We start from the raw sequence: 15868 nt of genomic DNA on the forward strand, positions 1-15868 counted from the left end.
GCCATGAACATCAACCAAAACGATTTTACGTAAATAAAGGAGAGGCCTCAGCAGGCAACTTTGATGTACCTCGTGACAGGAAACCTGAGAAAGCAATACTGGTCAAGGGTTTTAAAAACAGAGAACAGCAGCTTTTTAGGGCAAGATAAGGAACTAACCTTCCTCATCGACAGCCAGGACTGTGGCGCCTCGACTTAAGAGCACCTCCACCACTGTGGCAAGGCCGTTTCGTGCAGCTATATGTAGGGGCCTTGCGACAGAGAGCAATGAAGAAGTGCAATTAATACATAGCCTGAAAGGGTAAAACAAAAACTGCAGGACAAAGAATTTTTAATCCTCACATTTGCAGAGCGTTGTTTGTTGCATTGATGAGGGAAGGATCATCGATCTCAGCCAGAATCAGCAGGGCACACATTTCATGACTCTGGAACATTAATAAATAATAACATAACCTTATTATTTATGTTACAGACATGCATGTTGGCACATATATATATATATATATATATATATATATATATATATATATATATAAAAAAATATTCTACACCCACCCCTAATTTTATATATATATATATATACATACACACACACACACACACACACACACACACACACACACACACACACACACACACACACACAACCGTTCAAAAGTTTGGGGTCACCTAGACAATTTTGTGTTTTCCCTGAAATCTCATACTTTTATTTATCAAATGAGTTGCAAAATGAATAGAAATATAGTCCAGACATTGACAAGGTAGAAATAATGTTTTTTTTTTATTTGAAATAATTTAAACTTAACTTTAAACTTTAACTTTAAACTTTGCTTTCGTCAAAGAATGCTCCCTTAGCAGCAATTACAGCATTGCAGACCTTTGGCATTCTAGCTGTTAATTTGCTGAGGTAATCTGGAGAAATTTCACCCCATGCTTCCAGAAGCCGCTCCCACAATTTTGATTGGGTTGATGGGCACTTTTTTCGAACCATACGGTCAAGCTGCTCCCACAACAGCTCAATGGGGTTGAGATCTGGTGACTGCGCTGGCCACTCCATTACCAATAAAACACCAGCTGCCTGCTTCTTCCCTAAATAGTTTGTGCATAATTTGGAGGTGTGCTTTGGGTCATTGTCCTGTTGCAGGATGAAATTGGCTCCAATCAAGCGCTGTCCACAGGGTATGGCATGGTGTTGCAAAATGGAGTGATAGCCTTCCTTATTCAAAATCCCTTTTACCTTGTACAAATCTCCCACTTTACCAGTGGTACTATTTAATGAAGCTGCCAGTTGAGGACCTGTGAGGCGTCGATTTCTCAAACTGGAGACTCTAATGTACTTGTCTTCTTGCTCAGTTGTGCAGCGGGGCCTTCCACTTCTCCTTCTACTCTGGTTAGAGCCTGTCTGTGCTCTCCTCTGAAGGGAGGAGTACACACCATTGTAGGAAATCTTCAGTTTCTTGGCAATGCCTCGCATGGAATAGCCTTCATTTCTCAGAACAAGAATAGACTGTCGAGTTTCAATTGAAAGTTGTCTTTTTCTGGGCATTTTGTGAGTTTAATCGAACCAACAATTGTAATGCTCCAGATTCTGAACTAGCTTAAAGGAAGGTCAGTTTTATAAGCAAAACTGTTTTCAGCTGTGCCAACCTATTTGCACAAGGGTTTTCAAGGGTTTTCAAAATATCCAATAGCCTCCTTACATAGTTAGCAAACACAATGTACCATTAGAACACTGGAGTGATGGTTGTTGGAAATGGGTCTCCATACATCTATGTAGATATCGCATTAAAGACCAGACGTTTACAGCTAGAATAGTCATTTACAACATTGATAATGTATATAGTGTATTTTTGATGCATTTAATGTTAGCTAAATTGAAAAAAAAAACTGCTTTTCTTTCAAAAATAAGAAAATTTCTAAGTGACCCCAAACTTTTGAATTGTTACGGAACAGCTCCGGACCCTTCCCTGTGGGCGTGTGTCTACGTCGTCTGCATCTTGCTGTCTGCATCGGTGGATCCTCGTGGGTGTGGTTGTTGTGTGTGTTCATCCGTCCCACCTGTGGCTCGTCTCGTAATCACTCGGGGCTCATGTGGTCTGTCTATTTAATGTGCGTTCGCGCAGTGTCTTGTGCTTGTCGTTGTCTTTAGTCTACACGTTACGTGTGTGTGTTAGTGTTGATGTATTTCCGTGTTGCGTTGTATTGCGCAACACATGAATAAAGCAGTGACGTTGTATTCAAGGCCAAGGATTCGTGTCTCGTCCTTCGTGAGGAGCCCAACGTTACATGAATGGTAGAGTATATATTATATATATATATATATATATATATATATATATTATGGCAAGCCGTTCAGGAAAAAAAACTATATATATAGAATGACTGCTAAGTCTGAATATATGGAATGAAACCTGAGAATATGGAATGAAAGTCTGAATATATGGAATGAAACCTGAGAATATGGAATGAAGTCTGAATATATGGAATGAAACCTGAGAATATGGAATGAAGTCTGAATATATGGAATGAAACTTGAGAATATTGAATGAAAGTCTGAATATATGGAATGAAACCTGAGAATATGGAATGAAGTCTGAATATATGGAATGAAACCTGAGAATATGGAACGAAAGTCTGAATATATGGAATGAAACCTGAGAATATGGAATGAAGTCTGAATATATGGAATGAAACTTGAGAATATTGAATGAAAGTCTGAATATATGGAATGAAAGTCTGAATATATGGAATGAAAGTCTGAATATATGGAATGAAAACCTGAATATATGGAATGAAAGTCTGAATATATGGAATGAAACCTGAGAATATGGAATGAAGTCTGAATATATGGAATGAAACTTGAGAATATTGAATGAAAGTCTGAATATATGGAATGAAACCTGAGAATATGGAATGAAGTCTGAATATATGGAATGAAACCTGAGAATATGGAACGAAAGTCTGAATATATGGAATGAAACCTGAGAATATGGAATGAAGTCTGAATATATGGAATGAAACTTGAGAATATTGAATGAAAGTCTGAATATATGGAATGAAACCTGAGAATATGAAATGAAGTCTGAATATATGAAATGAAACCTGAGAATATGGAACGAAAGTCTGAATATATGGAATGAAAGTCTGAATATGTGGAACGAAAGTCTGAATATATGGAACGAAAGTCTGAATATATGGAACGAAAGTCTGAATATATGGAATGAAAGTCTGAATATATGGAATGAAACCTGACGTCACTTGCGCCATTTTATGCTTTCAGTTTGTGGTACCAGGTATGGCGGCAGGCTCGTTTGTTTGGCAGCATTTTGGGTACCCGGCAGAAATGATAAATGGCAAGAGAGTGACTGATAAGACACTGACCATATACAAACATTGTATGAAAATAATGCCGCACACCGCGGCCAATACGAGCACGATACAGAGACATTTACACCACAGCTCAGTACTCAGATCAACATATCTCACTTGGTAGCAGGGACAGAACGGCGCTTTGGCAAGTTGAGACAGCAGGATATCGGGAGGCGATGTTAATATTCTTAAAAATGAACATGGCACTGTAGTTGCAGCAAATTCAGTGACATACTTGGTCAGGCTCTGTTTGCACTATTTGCACTCTGTAGCCTATTGACAGAGAAAACTTTTTGTTTTGCACATACTGTAATAAAGTGAGTCCCCGCTTAACGACGGGTCTGGTTGACGGACCGGAGTTACGACCAACTTTTTATGTTATTTTGTGCGGTGCGCGGAGGAGCAGTGGCAGCACAGTGGAGTGTTGTGCACGAGAACATTGTTCGTTTTTTTCTATACTGTATTTACGATCAAAGTGTATCTAAATCTGGGGTCGCGCTTAACGACGGACTTTTCGGTCTAACACCGTCGGGGACTCGCTGTATTGTTTGCGCTTGAAAAAAGGAGAAATATTTTTATTTATTTTATTTTAACTTTTATGAAATTTTATTTTAATTTCAATTTGTAGGACAAGTTTATTAAGTTCATGCTTGCATCATGCATGTTAAGAGTTCTAATAAAACATTTCAAAATGCATGTGTAACTAACTCAGTTAAATAAAAGTATGTTGTCCAGTCATATAATTTGTCATTTTAGTTTCCTTAAAATCTCATCACGTCTCGTTCTCGTGAACCCAATATCGTGTATCGTCACACCCCTAGCAATCCTCAGTATGGAGGAGATGATAAACACCCTGACCAGTGCACGAGCTATGATGGCGTACTGCTTACAAGCAGAATAAATAGAACATTTCTCCATAGTACTGCTGGCTAGCATGCTATCAGCGGTGATTCGCTTGATTCGGAGCTGCGGTTTGCAGGGTTGCCACACACGCCATACATCTGATTTCTCACGCTGAAAAAAATCTAGTTTATTTATCTCTGATCTACATCTATGATTCAATGAGTTACTAGTTCGCTCTGGCGCCAACCACTGGTGATCGATCGATTTAAGCCTGGTTTATACTTGACGCGTCGCGAGCGTTGAGGGTCCGCGGCGAAAATGATGTAATCGCAGTGGCTCCGTCCATGCGCGAGGGTCTCGCACGTTGTCGATTCGCGAGGTCGTATACGTCTCGAATTTTGTAACTTCGCGCGTGCCGGGCCTCAGCGCAATGAACAGTCATGTTTGCAGGGTTCATACACCTTTTTAAGGTGGAATTAAAGCACTTGTAAGTCACTTTAAAGGTCCAGTTCAATATTTCCCAGCACGTTAAACTTAATTAAGTTAAATATTTATACATATACTCAAAATGATTCGAAATAATTCGCTTTTAATCACATTATTTAATGGTTGTTTATTTTCAAAACGCCCAATCTTAACGTCTTCACGTTCTCTCATGTTTCGTCCTGGAATTACAAGAGGCTCATATTTGTTAATGTAATACAAGAGAACTGTTCAGTCAGACAGATATTTGTTGTGAAACGAAGTAGTTACAATTTCCTATAATACCTGGTACCACAAACTGAAAGCACAAAACGGTGCGAGTGCGTCAAAGACGTCAGGTTTCATTCCATATATTCAGGTTTTCATTCCATATATTCAGACTTTCATTCAATATATTCAGACTTTCATTCTATATATTCAGACTTTCATTCCATATATTCAGGTTTTCATTCCATATATTCAGGTTTTCATTCCATATATTCAGGTTTTCATTCCATATATTCAGACTTTCATTCCATATATTCAGACTTTCATTCCATATATTCAGACTTTCATTCTATATATTCAGACTTTCATTCTATATATTCACTTTCATTCTATATATTCAGGTTTTCATTCCATATATTCAGGTTTTCATTCAATATATTCAGACTTTCATTCAATATATTCAGACTTTCATTCAATATATTCAGACTTTCATTCCATATATTCAGACTTTCATTCCATATATTCAGACTTTCATTCAATATATTCAGACTTTCATTCAATATATTCAGGTTTTCATTCCATATATTCAGGTTTTCATTCCATATATTCAGGTTTTCATTCCATATATTCAGGTTTTCATTCCATATATTCAGACTTTCATTCCATATATTCAGGTTTTCATTCCATATATTCAGGTTTTCATTCCATATATTCAGACTTTCATTACATATATTCAGACTTTCATTCCATATATTCAGACTTTCAAGTGGTGAAAGTCTGAATATATGGAATGAAATCTGACGTCATCTACGCACTCGCGCCATTTTGTGCTTTCAGTTTGTGAACTGGGTATGGCGGGAGGCTGCTCAGTGAGGCATCTCGTAATTCAGGGAAAATTTCTCCATAGTACTGTTGGCTAGCGTGCTATCAGCTGTGACTGGCCTGATTCGGAGGTGCAGTTTGTATGTGTAATCATACTTCATGTTCAGATTCACACTGAAATCTTCAGAACATTACACCAGAAGCGGTAACCGCATCGCGTGATGCGGCACAAAGGGCTTCCATACGGGAAGATAAACATCTCAGTCCTCCTCAAACTGAACAGTGTGCAGATCCACGCAGCACGGACTGGTTACCTGCGCAGTACACTGTGTCTGGACATACATACTGACTGACAACACGGCGCACATCAGCTGATCAGTGGGCCGCGCAGAGCGGGTCCATAGTTTACATCAGTGACTGTGTTTCAGCCATTCACGCAGATATATATGCACTATTACAATACTACTGAATGAATGGCACTGTATGAATGTCTGTTCTGTAGGTCCAGTTGTATTGCACAAGTAACCGTCCGCGCTGCGCGGACATGCACACTGGTTCGGTTTGAGGAGGACTGTGAGAGTTGTATAGCATATAAAATTAGGGGTGGGCATAGATTAATTTTTTTAATCTAGATTAATCTCACTGAAATCTTGAAATTAATTAGATTAATCTAGATTAAAATGGCTCATTCAGAATATGCATGCTACCCAAGTAATGACTAAAAGTCATAAGGTTTCTTAATACACAGGGTGCATTAGACCAGGGGTTCATCTCCTGTTTCCAAAATGTATCAATGACTGCTTGAGAAAGCTGTTCTACTTTGATACTTGAAGAAAAAAATGTAGGCTACTTGTGTTCAATGGTTTATTCAGTTAAACATGAAAATAGTACTGTAAGCCTATACTTTATAGAGGGCATATTCAGTCAAACATTAATTTGTAAGCCTAAATACTGTACATTAAAAGGGATTAATAACCTGTTTATTCAGCTAAACATGAGATTTGAAATGTAAGCCAACATTTAGTACAAGGGCTCGATAACCTATTTTCGGCATTTCAGCATTAGCAAACGGGTGCTTTGCATTTAAATGGTACTTCAGACTGGTAGAACTCCTACAATAAACTAATTCCGTGTTGCGGTGCAAACAACTTTAGTCTTGTCAATTTCTCCATTAGGAAGCTTCTTAAAAATGCATTTACCATGAAGCAAACCTGGTGGCTTCGTGGGTGCATCCATGTAAGCACATGTGCGATTTGTTGTGGTCTTTGTAATTAACAGGTTTAAAAACTTGTTCTCGCCCCCTACTGTGCAATTTGGTTAGGAATACACCCGAGCTAAACTATCAAGGTGAAAGTCATCATAGTTTGCTTACCTATTTTGACCCAGCTCCCAACCCAACTTTAAGAATAGATTAATGGCGATATTTTTTATATCGCCCGATAAGAGTATCACATAATCGAACACCGTTAATGCCGATAACGGCCCACCACATATATATATTGTCACGTTACGGTCCCCGAACCCTTCCTTTGGGGCGTGTGTTAACGTTATCTGCGTCTACTCGTCTGCGTCAGTGTATCTCCGTGGGTGCGGGTGTGTCTTGTAATTATTCGTCTCACCTGTGGCTCATCTCGTCATCACATGGGGTTGATGTGGTCTGTCTATTTAATGTGCGTTTGTGCAGCGTCTTGTGCTCGTTGTTGTCTAAGTCTCCACGTTGTGTTCCGTGTTCCACGTGCGCTATTGCGCAATCTTTGTTATTAAAATAAAAGTGACATCTGTCGAAACCAGCAGATCTGTGTCTCTTCCGTCTGCCGCCTCCCAGCGTCACAGAACGACGAGCCGACCAGAGACACCGGAAGATGCCAGGATACGCCACCCGGCCCAAGAGGAGTCAGAGACCTAGCCGGTGCCACCATGCCTCTACTCCTGCCCAACGCCGCGCGGTCACCTTAACTCCCGAACTGATGGAGCAGGACCTGTTATGCAGCATCATGCTGCTTCGGGCTCGGGAGGCCTCTTCTGCGGAATTAGCGGACTACTTCCGCGACACCGCGGAGCGGATGTAGCGGGAGAGACACCCCTCTCCTTCCCAAGACCTCTCTCCAATCAGGTTAGGCGTCCTTGAGCTCTGCTCTACCGCCAAGACTCCGGAGAGCGAGTTCGGGGACGAGGGATCAGAGGAGGAAGAGGGGGAAGAAGACTCGGCTCCCTCTGTCTGTTCCGCTCCCACAGTGGATTACGGGGAAGGCGAGAAGGAAGAGGAGAGCGAGGAGGAGGAAGACCCAGCTCCCTCTGTCTGTTCCACACCTACGGTGGATTACGGGGAGGAGGACGAAGAGGAAGAGGAGGACAACTATCCTCCCTCCGTCTGCTCTGCTCCCGCTGACTACTACAGTGGGGAGGAGGACGATGAGGAAGACTACCCTCCCTCGGTGTGTGACGCCTCCACCGTAAACTACGGTGAGGAGAAGGAGGAGGATTACCCTCCTTCGGAGGGCTCCTACACCGAGGAGGAAGAGAGCCCTCCCCCCTCGGAGCTATCGGCTGGAACTGTGAAGGGGAGGTGGACTCCAGAAGTGAGCCCATCCTCCGAGCGCTCCGGAGGAGAGGAGATAGACTACTCCCGGGGTGGCAGCCCGGAGCAGCCTATGAGCTGGAGCCAGGGCAGTGAGGCGATGGAGACTGAGGAAAACGTTCACACTGCCGACTCCAGAGGGCGGTCGCGAGACGAGTGGGGCGTGCCATATGGTCAGCCGGGAGGAGAGTCCAGCCGCGCTGCACCCGGCGCGTCCGCCAGCCGCGCTGCACCCGGTGGAGGGTTTGCAGCAAGGGCAGGAGGAGGACCACCCACCGCAGCGCCTGCAGCACCAGCAGCTCCCGGTCTCTCTCCCCTGATCGCCCTCCTACTGGCGCGTAGCCTGGCGCTTGTTGCATGTGTGTCTGTCCCTGTGTTCGTATGTATTCCCGTATGTCTACCTAATCTCCTTTTCCCTTTCGTGCCTCTGTGTGTTAATGTTCCTGTTTGTGTGTTTGTAAACGTCCCGTTGAATGTGTCTAACGTGTTTTCCCCCGTCTTCCCAGGGAGGGTGTTCTAGGCTGTTCGTGGCGGACTCTCCACCGAGGGCGTCATCTCCCAGACGCAGGACTGGGCGCTTCGGATCCGCCCATCGACGTGGGTTCGGGGCACTCGGTCCTGTGGGCACCCCGGGACAGGTAGTGCCCTTGGTGGGGGCGTCTGTCACGTTACGGTCCCCAAACCCTTCCTTTGGGGCGTGTGTTAACGTTGTCTGCGTCTACTCGTCTGCGTCAGTGTATCTCCGTGGGTGCGGGTGTGTCTTGTAATTATTCGTCTCACCTGTGGCTCATCTCGTCATCACGTGGGGTTGATGTGGTCTGTCTATTTAATGTGCGTTCGCGCAGCGTCTTGTGCTCGTCGTTGTCCAAGTCTACACGTTGTGTTCCGTGTTCCACGTGCGCTATTGCGTAATCTTTGTTATTAAAATAAAAGTGACGTCTGTCGAAACCAGCGGATCTGTGTCTCTTCCGTCTGCCACCTCCCAGCGTCACATATATGACAATTTTGTCATGAATAAAACGCAATGTAGGGGAATCACTACGTGCTAAGCTTGGCAACTTTCCACATGACCTCTACGCATTTTAGGAGTGATCCCTCTGCATAAGATTTCTGTCCGCTTAGTTTTGGAATTGCACAACATTATGAAAAAACCTGCAATCTGTCATCACTGATTAAGTATAATTTCCCAAAGTGTACCAGACATTAGGGTAGATAGATCTTTTAAAGGTAGTGTTGCTTAGAGAAATGTAACAAAGGTGTGGAACAAGAAAATGGGCACATTACTCGACTACAGGCCAAGTGTAGTGCTGTGTTGTTGTTGATGTCCAGCAGTGATGGGTCCGCTTTGGCCTGGTGAAGCAGGATCTCTGCAAAACAGACAATACCAAGAAACATGACACCAGAAACTGCAACAGGGAGCTCCTGGTTCTGCTAGAAAACCAACAGGAAAACATGGAACATGTAACGAGTACACACCGACAGCAGATGTCTGCCCGTTTTCTGCAGCCACCATCAGTGAGGAGCGTCCTGAAGAGTCAACACAGTTCACCTCTGAACCCCAGACCAACGCTAGCTGCAACCCGGACACTTTCTCTGCATGAGCAGCTGCATGCAGGGGAGTCCTTTTGACAAAGTGCAGGGAAATATAATCACCACACTTGAGACTGTAAACCAAGTTTAGTGGTGAAAGCAATCATATTAATTCATCATTGAGACCACTTATTTATGCAACATAACTGGAATTGACAAAGATTGCTTTTCTGAAATTTCCATTAGCATATACATCAGCATACATTAGTAGCAATTTTTTTCAAAGGAGCAAATGTACCACAGATGCATGGGGTGAAGGCCCAAACGTCCTCACCTTCCTTTGGCATCTCTGACGTTGATGATCTTGGTGCCCACCGTTTCCACCAACAGCTCAGCTGCTGAGTCATGACCATTCATTCTGCAGGGGAGTACAGGTTTGTTTTAATATGGGTCCCTCTCTGTGGAGCTGCTCTAAACAGATGAAATATACTCACAATGCACAGTGCAGTGGAGAAAAGGGATTTCCTTCCTGGATACTTAATGGTTTATGTTCAAGTATAACTTCCAAACAGTCCTTGTGCCCTAAAAGAAAAAAAAAACACTTTAAAAGGCCATTATAAAATAATAAACCAGCTATACTAATATTGTGCAATAGTGATCGTAATGATAACTAACAAGAAAGCATCTAGAGTTAAACAGCTGTAATAGGAAGGTACCAACCATCAAACCATCATGTTTCATTAGTGGGGCATGCAACGAATATGTATGTATGAGGTATATTCAAGTATTACAGATATAATGGTGTTATTAATAAGAGATTGTAAATAAGGAAGCTTTGCAGCTTCACGATGACCATCACTATGTACTTCTGACATTAAATTGCTGTGTAACTTAATCAGGAAATTAAAGATAAACCCAGTTTAATGTCCAAAGTAAAAAAAAAAGAAAGAAAAAGACATTTTGGTTGATTTTCTGAAGTTGAAACTGTGATTAACTTCACTCACCATGGTAGGCTGCCCAGTGAGCAGGTGTGTAGCTTCTGTAATCCAGCAGGGAGTCCAGAGGGTCTGCCTGCACAGCTGCTTGCAGCAGGGGCCGCAGGCACTCGACGTGTCCACCGGAGGCAGCAGAGTGCAGCGGGCTCCTGCCATGGCTGTCCCTGCACAGGGCAGAGGCACCGTGCTCCAGCAGGGCCGACACACAGTCCTCGCTGCCCACTGCCGCCTTTGTCGAGGTCGAGGGAGGACAACGCAGTCACGTGGATAGGAGCAGAATGCAAGGAAGAGGGAAATGTATGCATTCACACGCAAGCACTGGTGAAAGGAGTGTAGCATGTTTGACATATTTCATGTGGTTTTCACAGTGGGCAAACGCTGCTCTCATGTCCTTCTCTCCCATCCATGTACTGACCTCAGGTACACAATAAGAAACCATAACTGCACTTTGGGAACGAATCAGCAGCTAAAATAGGGACTGGGTGTAAAGCATTCCAGAAGCCTAAGAATGCCTCCTCCTCCGCAGCCATTAGCCATGCTCACCGCTCTGTGCAGGGCAGTTCGATTCTGCCTGTCCCCAGTGTCAGGTTTACTCCCCCTCTCAAGAAGCATGTGGACACAGTCCACATGGCTGCCCAGGGTGGCCAACATCAATGGAGTCCTACACAGAAATGCCACATCTGCCAAACTAGCTCAGCCTTATCACATGATTAAATTACCAGCATGAAAACATTCCAAATTTAGCATTAAATTGTAAATAAATTGAGATTGCATTTCAGATTTTTTTCATTAACTGGCCAAAACAGTGAGATACTTGAAAGTGGGATTATTTTCTAACTGGCAACCATGCGGAGAATGGCACTTACTGGCCCTGTACATCTGCCAGGTCAATGAGGTCAGCTTTTTCAGCGCGGCTCATCAGCATGTACAAGCAGTCTGTGTGGCCACTGGCAGCTGCAACAGAGAATCATCCAAGAATAAACATGTTAGGGATGTTATTAATGGTAAGGCCTCCAATGGTAAGCAGGTTTTACGCGGACATGTCCATCTGTGTAAAGAAAAAACTTCTCTCGTCAAAACAGTTTTCTGAAGTAAACATTTGTAGAAAGCAGCATTCAGCAGATATATCCTCAAAACCCCAAAAGTACAGGGACAGTGAAGCGAAGCTGCAGACAGAAATAAAAGCAGACAGAAATATGACCAGCAAAAGCTGAACATATGGAAGAATGTCAGAATGTGTACACAGTGGAACAAAAGAGATTTAAGTGACTGAAATGAAGCACAAACGAAAGCACATTTGTAGTACACTGCATGCATGCAGTAATGGCCTTTAATGTTAGCCATGTCAATATGAAGTCTGCTGTTTGAAGAATGTTTATAAAAGAAAAGCAGGCAAACTGGACATGAACAGTAAATAATTTAAATCAGACTCAAGCACAGAAATGTTCCATAATAAAAAGTCTGGAAAAAACACCCCCACACCCATCTGCTGTGCTTAACTGGCAGCTCTAAAAGGTTGCCGCAGAAAACCCTGTGCACCGAAATGATGAAAGCAATCAAGCAAAAGCCTGTTGAGAAAACGGTACCATAAAGATGAGCAGGGAGATTACTGCGAAAGGGACGAGGCAAGTATACTGGATATGGCTCCGCCCTGGGTGGAGCAATAAGACAATGGAGTCTAGTGAGCAGCTAATGATGGAGAAGCAGAAGTGTAAACTGACAGAGACGGAAATCATTAAGCATTTATCAGATTATTCAAAATGGTAGATTGGGACAAATATCTGATATTTTAGCTTTGCTGTTATTTTCATATCAGAACTGAGCTTGTGAAAAGCAGGATGTACTCATTCAGAAGAGCAAATTGGCAAACATTTTGAATCTTCAGGCTAAGGGGTTATCAGAAAACGTCTCTGACAAGGAGAAGGTATTCCCTGCTGGTCAATTATTTCTGTGTGCACTTGCAGCTCACAGGAGGGCTGGTGTAGCGATGGCTGAGGGTGGCAACCACATGTCTCCTTGAACCTGGGTCTTCCATGTAATGAAATGAAACTCTGACCACCAGGTAAAGTGTAGCAGGTAGAGATCCAAATCTCTTTATTTTGCCAAGTATGTTACACATACAAGGAATTTGGCTTGGTGAGATGCTGCCTCTCAGGAGAGTGGGATGCAAACCCCTGTCCATGCACCATACTACACCAGTAAGAATTCTTGGGCAAGACTGACTAGGCTGACATTTGCCCACCCAGGTAACATGACTGAAACCGCAAGTTGCTCTGGCTAAGACGTGTAAATAATTGACACATATGAGCGAATGACACATAATATTACACCCCTAGCAAGAATTGTAACAGTGATTACAATAGCTTCCAACAAATCATTTCACTACATGTACTGGCTCAATGACTACACACCTCTACTGTCTGTATGCATGGCATTGAGATGAACACATAATGCTTTCCACAACCTAGACACAGCGGTGAGATAAAAGGCCTGTGGTTCTGGCTGGCAGCGGGCACCCACCTGCTACGTGGAGGGGCGTCCACTTGCGAACCCGCTCCTTGAAGAAGCAGGAGGCCCCGTGAGCCAGGAGCACGTCCACGCAGGAGGCGTGGCCTCTTTGGACGGCCAGGTAAAGTGCCGTACGCCCGCCGCTGTCCCTCGTGTCCAGACTCACTAGAGTCTCAGCCAGCAGCTGCAGGGCTTCACAGTGACCGTTACATGCCTGGGGGAGATGGAGGAGAAAAACTTCAAACCAACTCAAACGTACATCAAAGAGCAAATTTTCTTTAATTAATAACAGAAGATTTTCCTATACTGATAATCTCTGTTCGTATATCAAACACCATGTAGGGTGATTTCTCTGAGTATACTGTTGACGCTTTACATAAATACTCACAGCCAAGTGTAAAGGGCTCAGAGGGAAACTGCTCTCCACATCTCCCAAACAGTTGAAGGACATTTCTAAGAGCTGGGGGAGGCAAAGGTACTTTGAGAAGAGAGATCAGGCATTCACATAAAGCTTCCTATTATAAAAAGAAAGATATACTCATTATGCAATCTTGAGCACAGCAAACAAAATCTGCTAGGCTGGGAAATTGATAACACATTCTTATTTCTGAACAGCTCTATATTAGTCAAAGATTAAATATGCATCCATATATGAGAATATGCACCGACCATTATATTTGTTAACAGTGGCTGTGATGTGCCATTGTGCAATGCTTCTGCTCACACAGGACATTTGAACGGGATTATTTTGTGAACGTGTTTGCCTACATCCTCTGTCTCTCAAACATCCACCCACAAACATATTCCTGCATGGCTACATATTAATCCCATACCAAACAGGGGAAATCATTGCAACCCAAAGCAGGGAATAATAAGCTAGAGACAGCTTGAGTCTAGCAAAGGGCTATGCCCAGCACATTCAACCCCACCAGTTCCAAGTTCTGCTTGTTGCCATAGGCAGCTGCATAGTGGACAGGACTGAATCCTTTGCTGTTGCGCAGGCCTGGGTCAGCTCCGTTATCCAGAAGATACTCCAGACACCTGGGATGGAGAAGCAGACAGTGCGTAAGGTCCCACTCGTGGGCATGGGGGATGGCTTTAGTGGCAGCAGAAAGTGTACTTACAGTAGTCCTTCTTTATCTCGCTCAGCACTCTGCCGGTTGCCAAAGTGATGGCAGTCCAATCTAAAACATTAGAACTCGTTCCGTGAGAGCCACGCAACAAAATCCAGAAGTGCCTCACCTGCCAGTTCTAGTTCACTTTGGAACAAAATCTTTTGCCAAATGACTATCCTTGCGAATTAACCACAGAGCCAAGGCAACGGAGAAACTGGTGGTGGGAACTGTGGGAATACCGTACCTGCGGAAGGTCTGGGATGCAGCAGCATAGTGTAGGGGGCTGCACCCCTTCAGGTCCAGCTCATTGACCTCAGCTCCAGCACTCACGAGGGCCACTGTGCACTGGAAGTTCCCGTTCGCTGCCGCATAGTGCAACGAGGCCCTGAACGGGAGGGTATGGAATCATGAGTAACATTAAGCCACAGCATGGATTGCCGAGAACAGAACAACATTCCTAGCAAAGACGGATAACTTGCCTTCCCAGTTTATCTTTTTTCATCAAGTCTGCACCACTGCTCAACAGCAAGTTAAGACATTCCACATTTCTGCCAAAAAATATGAATAAATTTTTTTTAAATATTAAAATCAGTCAAGGGACTCTCAGTCATATGAGTAACCACCAAAGTGAAATCTTAAACATCCCAAGTCAAGTCAACCTAAACACATAAATGATCAACGAGTGCAGTCCAGGCTTGTCTGGTTGGAGGCGCCTTACCCTCCGGAGGCTGCAGCGTGCAGGCAGGTCCTCCCCAGGCTGTCTGGGGTGTTGATGTCAAATCCAGCAGACAGCACATGCTCCTTACTCAAAGATGACACAATGCTATACAGCTGACCTGCAACAGGCAGGACAAGAATGTAGGACACTGACTTTAGAGAAAAGTAAATTAAAGTACCTTCAACTCTCAATGCTTTCATTATGCCACCTTTCAGCATTTATACAAACAAACAAAAAACATATTATATTAGGTTTAAAGAAATAAAACTACTCTCACACTATACACGGTACAGTCTGTAAGAAACTGCCCAGTAATGATTTTGGTAACCATCTCCTGTATTCTGCGTATGGCGTTAAAATGAAACAATGACTATACATGTTTCAGAATGTGCAGAATGTCAGCTCTAATTTTGTGTCATTTACATCCATTTAGACATCAAAGCCCAGCTTATAAACTGTCCCCAAATTTAGGTGATAATAAGTATTTGGCTTAATTGGCTGCTCACTCATTTCATGGATGTGCGTCATTGCATCATTAATTCATGCACACTGGACCCAAAAAAAAGCTGTATGGCTCATAAAAGCTGTCATAACCTAACAGAAAAAATCATACCCTTTCACTGTCAAAGAAATCCAGACTCAATAAATACACAAATTAGAATCCACTGCAACAACAGAATACAAACACTGAAGCCCTAGCA

At 43.2% G+C, this 15868-nt stretch overlaps 1 protein-coding gene across 1 annotated transcript in view; it reads right to left on the bottom strand.

Annotated features, from left to right (window-relative positions):
* ankrd52b (ankyrin repeat domain 52b) overlaps positions 1–15868 on the bottom strand; it is a 41345-nt gene that overhangs the window by 13054 nt on the left and 12423 nt on the right. The window contains exons 12-27 of the mRNA XM_077004855.1: positions 15168–15285; positions 14929–14997; positions 14694–14834; positions 14459–14518; positions 14264–14375; positions 13723–13794; positions 13347–13548; positions 11693–11780; positions 11370–11487; positions 10836–11055; positions 10326–10413; positions 10166–10249; positions 9778–9923; positions 9586–9668; positions 342–424; positions 159–250 (exon numbers count right to left, since the gene is read on the bottom strand). Of these exons, the coding sequence (XP_076860970.1) occupies positions 159–250; positions 342–424; positions 9586–9668; positions 9778–9923; positions 10166–10249; positions 10326–10413; positions 10836–11055; positions 11370–11487; positions 11693–11780; positions 13347–13548; positions 13723–13794; positions 14264–14375; positions 14459–14518; positions 14694–14834; positions 14929–14997; positions 15168–15285 (1776 nt within the window). The remainder of the gene's footprint in view (positions 1–158; positions 251–341; positions 425–9585; positions 9669–9777; positions 9924–10165; positions 10250–10325; positions 10414–10835; positions 11056–11369; positions 11488–11692; positions 11781–13346; positions 13549–13722; positions 13795–14263; positions 14376–14458; positions 14519–14693; positions 14835–14928; positions 14998–15167; positions 15286–15868) is intronic.

The sequence above is a fragment of the Brachyhypopomus gauderio genome, chromosome 1, assembly GCF_052324685.1.
Source record: "Brachyhypopomus gauderio isolate BG-103 chromosome 1, BGAUD_0.2, whole genome shotgun sequence".
Classification (NCBI taxonomy): Eukaryota; Metazoa; Chordata; class Actinopteri; order Gymnotiformes; family Hypopomidae; genus Brachyhypopomus; species Brachyhypopomus gauderio.